The sequence below is a fragment of the Tupaia chinensis genome, unplaced genomic scaffold (genome assembly GCF_000334495.1).
Source record: "Tupaia chinensis unplaced genomic scaffold, TupChi_1.0 Scaffold144346_1, whole genome shotgun sequence".
Lineage (NCBI taxonomy): Eukaryota > Metazoa > Chordata > Mammalia > Scandentia > Tupaiidae > Tupaia > Tupaia belangeri.
The window spans coordinates 5,431,563-5,437,078 of NW_006204205.1; the positions used below are offsets into that span (position 1 = coordinate 5,431,563).

General features: G+C 40.8%; 1 protein-coding gene across 1 annotated transcript; it reads left to right on the forward strand.

Moving 5' to 3' along the window:
* Nucleotides 1-2,307: 2,307 nt before the first annotated feature.
* HINT1 (histidine triad nucleotide binding protein 1) lies at nt 2,308-5,023 on the forward strand (the record flags this gene model as incomplete). The annotated part of the gene is given in 2 exon segments (XM_014583596.1): nt 2,308-2,412; nt 4,711-5,023. Coding segments are annotated over 2 exon segments (270 nt in total), but the record flags the coding sequence as incomplete, so codon positions are not given.
* Nucleotides 5,024-5,516: the final 493 nt, after the last annotated feature.

Sequence of the window (5,516 nt, forward strand, 5' to 3'; positions counted from 1 at the left end):
CGTGTCGGGGCGCGCCGGGTGCTCGGCCTGGGCGCCCGCCGGCTCCACGAACGCCTCGGACTTGGGCTGTGTCAGGAATCCCGCAATCTCGCCAGCGCTCTCCCTGACAGCGCGAAACCCGATCGCGCCCTGACTCGGGCCCAATCTCCGCGATCTCCCGCGCACTGCCGGCCTGCCAGGGCGGTTCCCGGGCGCTGCTCGGCGCCGCGTGGTGCTCGGGGACCCACGGGTGCACCGCCTTGGGGCGGCGAGGGGCGCGGACGCGCTGGGCCTGCGGCTTCCTCCGCGTGGGCCACCTCGCCGCCACCATCCTACTCCCCAGCCCGGGTTAGGAGCTAAGTGGGCCCGTGCCTGCGCTTTGCTGTTCTTTGACCTCTCCGGCTGAAGGTTTTGCACTTAACAATGGTTGCTTTTATATTCGAGAGGGGGTAGTTTTATGCCAAGGAATTAAGAATGTAGTAGTGTTTGTTGATTTCATTATGGGTGAAATCCCAGGTGATGTGGCTTTGAAACATCTTGTGTAAATTATTTAGTGGACGTAGCTTAGTAGTATATTTAGTATTTTGGGGTTTGGATCTCAGATAAAGCTGGCAGGAGGTTAACTGATTTAGGTAGAAAAAATTTTGTGAACATTTTGTTAAATTTAAGAAATACAGAATATAAGAAAAACGTTCATCTTGTGCTACTAATTGTGTTTATTGGACACAAAACATTATCTACAATTTAATTAGGTTCCTCAAGGTGTATTTTATTTAAATAACCTGTATTCATCACTGGTTGGGGGAAATTTGTTTTATAAAAAGTACACTTCTTTTTAAAATTGTGCAGTTCCTTTTCATAAGTGATTGTTGAATACTCGCATTTGAACCGCCTCATCTGGCAGTACACCAGCACGAATCATTCTGAGTGATACAGCATTTTGTAGGAAGTACCAAATAGAATGACTCCTGAGACAAATAAGCATGCACAGATTTTACTAAGCAGCTTCCACCTTCAGTAGAGAGCAAGAGATTAAAAAAGTTTCTTTTAGGTGGTATGTGTATTTGCAGATGGTAAATTGTCCAAATGTTACTTAAACTCTTCAATTCTACAAAAGAGAATAGGTGTGTTTCTCAAATAATTAAGTAAAATGGGAAGAATTGGTATTAATCAAATAGACAAATATGTAACCATAAAACTGACAACAGGAAGGGAAAAAAACCCAGAAAATTGCACAACCAGGACTTTAACCTGGAGAAGGTGGGGAGGGGAGAGGAATCAGAGAAGGCTTCCTTTAGCATTTCTCTTTGCAGGGAACAGTCTTGAATAGCAGTTTGAATTAGAAGTTGGTGTTTAGGGAGGGAGAAAGGATTCTTGCAGTAGAGGGAGCAGCAAAAGCCCCAAGGGCGAAGAGCTAGAGAGGACCATGTGACTTGACTATGAAGCTTGGCATGAGTTCAGACTGGAGCCTAGACAAGGGTTACCATGGCTAATATTTACTTACCCATTGGCTTTCAGTTTAAACTTTACTAACCACCCAATCTAAAGCAGATTTTTCTGTGATAATCATTCATCTCACCCTTTACCTTGTTTATTTTTTTAATAATTATTTTATCTAGCTTCATTTACTTATTATTTTTAAAAATTTTATTTATTTATTTATTTATTTATTTGAGAGGTTTTTTGCTATAGGGCACGTGCGCTCGCCAGACAGAGAGAGACATAGAGACAGAAAACGAGAAATCACCCCCCAGGGGGGATGGCCACGCCGCAATCCCTTCTCCTCCATTCTCCTCTCGGGATCTTGGGCACGTACACACACACGTGCCCGGCGCGTTTTAAGCCACCGGGTCCAGGGCTTGAACCGCGGTCAACCACGTGGGAGTCCAGCGACATAGCCATTATGCTAACTGCTGGTCCCTCATTTATTTATTTTAATTTTACCAGAGAGGGACAGAGTGAGAGCGAGAGTGAGAGTGTTAGAGAAAGCAAGTCGCCAGGTCCAGGACTCAAATTGTGGTTGGCCACATGGGAGTCCAGTGTCTTTAACCACCACGCCACCTGCTGGCCCCCATCCTTTACCTTGTCTTTGTAATGTGAATGACCTTTGATAGATTACACTTTTATTTGTTTAGTCATCTTTCTGTAATACTGAGAAGTTCCGGTGAAAAGACCATGGGACCTTGTGCGTTGTATACACTTCCGTTTCTTAGCATCTGGTACAGAGCTTCCCAGGTGACTGGTGCTCAGTATTGGCTGAAAGAGCAAATTTTAACCTACCAGATGATATACTCAAACTGTGAGTTGTTTTCTTTTCCTTTTTCCTAGTGTCTTGCCTTCCATGACATTTCCCCTCAAGCACCAACACATTTTCTGGTGATACCCAAGAAACATATATCCCAGATTTCTGAAGCAGAAGATGATGATGAAAGTGTAAGTAAATTTCTGACATAATTTGTTTGCTTGCTTTTTAAATTGGAAAATTAAATAAATTTTGTCCTCGAAGAGATGTCACATTTTCATTTTGCTCAGGGCATTACTAAGGAAAAACATAAAAAAACATTAGGACTTCAGGGCAGCACATAGATAATTTGATATTGCTAAAATGGCTATTTTAGAAATAGGATACATTTTATTAACCTGTCATAAGACCAGGGATTAGTATCCTGTGTGATTGAATTGGAGCAAAAGTATAAATATTGAAATTGCGGTTGAAATTCTAGTAATGAAAATTCTTTTAATGGACAATGTGTGCAGAAAACATCAGTGGCATATGCTAAAAATACTAGTATATGAAATGCCAAATCAAATAAATTGTGCCTATCCAAAATAGATAGCAGAAAGTCCATGTCTGTAACTCACAGTGAGTCTCTCCAGCTCAGTCACCATCATTCATGCCTAGTATGTCTGATTTGTGTACTAAATGCACAACTTAGAGCAGGGACTGGCAATCCATGACCTCTGGGCCAAGTCTCTTATTTATTTAGTTATTGTCCAGGGCTGCTTTTACAGGGCAAAGGCAGAGTGGAATAGTCTTGATAAAAGCCATGTGGCCCACAAACTTATAATATTTATTTCTGGCCTTTGTATAGGAAGTTTTCTTGGTTAGAGGCAGAAGCCAGATACAGAAAAACAAACTGCTAGGTATTATCAGAACTAATTTCTTAGCTCTGTAGAAGGAATTAGGGAACTCGTGGAAGAAAGATAAACTTGAAAAGCACAATAGTACTGGAACCACGTGATACATGGTCAGATAGACTTTAATATTTCAGATCCTGTTGGATAGGATTGCATGCTGTAATCGGTGGTAATTTTTTCAAGTTTATTTCCTCTATGAGTGAAAGAAACAGACGGAAAGAGAGGCACCCTCAACAGGGACTAGTCACACCACAGTCCCCTTCTCTCAGTCCTCCAGCTTATCAGGATCTTGAGTGCAGCTATCTGGCCAGGGATTTGAACCCATGGTTGGCTCTGCAGACCACAGCACTGCAGTCCAGTGTGCTATGGACTGTACCATCCAGACTGGGCCTCTGCTCAGTTTTCTACCTTTAGAAGGGTCCTGATTCCTGGACTAGACTTTGCTTCCTAGGTGATCAAAGGTAGCAGCAAAGAGGAATCTCTATACTTTAATAGGTGACGTTCTTCTGTTTCAGCTGGAGTTTCCAAAGGGAGATGATGTGAGATTTTAAAAGTAATTTCTATGAGACAAAACTTGTGGTTCTTATGCTGATTTAAATATAAAAGTTGTTTCTCGCCAGATTGTGAAGACATACATATTAAAAGAATAAATAAGATTTCAAAATGAAAATGGTCTAGTCTCAAGCAAGAATTAGTTGATGAGACTCATTGTTCCTTAATATAAAAATATGATATACAGGAGTGGGCTTATGGCTCTTTATCCACTAATGCAGTTGATTTCATGGAAAGAAGACCACTTGATTTTACCTGGGAGAGTAAGGCATCAGCTAAAATTCTTCCTAGTATTCTTTGTGGTAGGTTACATAATTTTCACAAATATGTGTTATTCTTCCTCAGGGGTAGTTATACTTCCTGCCTCATTGATGTCAGGCCTGGTCATATAACTTGACCAATGAATGCAAGCAGAAGTGATGTATGTGTTTCGAGTGGAAACTTAGAGCCCACACCTGGTTTGCCTTGTTCTCTTTTCTCTTTACCATTATTACTGGTGTATTAGCCTGGACTGCAAAGTGAAAAAGATGCAGACTATAAAATCTAGCCAATTGTGATGAAATGTAGAAAGCACATATATAAGAAAATGTATTGTAAATCAGATATTGAGGTGATTTGTTTTATTGCATGATCAAACCAAACCTGATTGATTTACTCACCCATACCAAGAAATCAAGATGTTTTGCTTTATTGAGAAAACTTACAAGGCTAGACCATGGTGTGGTAGTTAAAGTGACTGGGTCACACATGGCTGGCTATGTGGTTTGAGTCCCAGACCTGGTGGCTTGAGAAATGCCAGGCACATGTGTGTGTATCCCCAAAGTCCTGAAAGGAAGGAGGAGAAGGAACGGTAGTGTGACCATTCCCCATGGGGTTCGCTTTCTTATATTTTCTTAGTGTCTTTCTGCAATGAGCACATGTACCCTCTGGCAAAATTAAAAAAAAAAGAAAGAAACTTAAATACTACTTGGAATATAACTTTAAAATATGACAAGAAATTTTAAATTGCTTATGTTTAGGAAACTTTTTTTTCTTTTACAGCTTCTTGGACACTTAATGATTGTTGGCAAGAAATGTGCTGCTGATCTGGGCCTGAAGAAGGGTTATCGAATGGTGGTGAATGAAGGTTCAGATGGGGGACAGTCTGTCTATCATGTTCATCTCCATGTTCTAGGTGGTCGGCAGATGAATTGGCCTCCTGGTTAAGCATGTTTTGGGGATGATTTTCCCTTCTGTAGGCAATAATCAAGTTTGCAAGTTACAGTATCAGCACACTTAATTTTGCCTGTGTATCGAGAGATTGAGGAAGTAATTTGAAAACCTCATACATAATAAAAGACTTTGTTGCATGGTTTATAGTCTCTCTGAATTCTGCATTTAATTTATTATTTTAAACAAATATATTGGAATGTATGACAGTGGGTTCATCATTTGGGGGTTTGTTGCTTTTTCTTCCTAAGGAGGGCCTAGCATATGAACATTGCATTGTTAGAATGCTGTGAGACTAGTCTTTGAAGACAAATTATAAGTATCATAAATTTAGGTTAAATTTTGAAATATCCTTTCAGGCTAACACATTAGTCCAGGAGAAGATTTTCCAATTGAATTGTCTTTATTTATTTATTTATTAATTGGAGAGATTTTTGCTATAGGTTGTGCTCACTGGAGAAACAGAAAGACAGAAAGTAAGAAATCACCCTCCATGGGGGATGGCCACACTCAATCCCTTCTTCTCCATTCTCCTCTCGAATTTTGGGCACATACGCACATGCCCCAGCGTGAGTTTCAAGCTATCAGCTCTGGGACTCGAACTGCAATTGATAATATGGAAGTCCAGCAATGTAGCT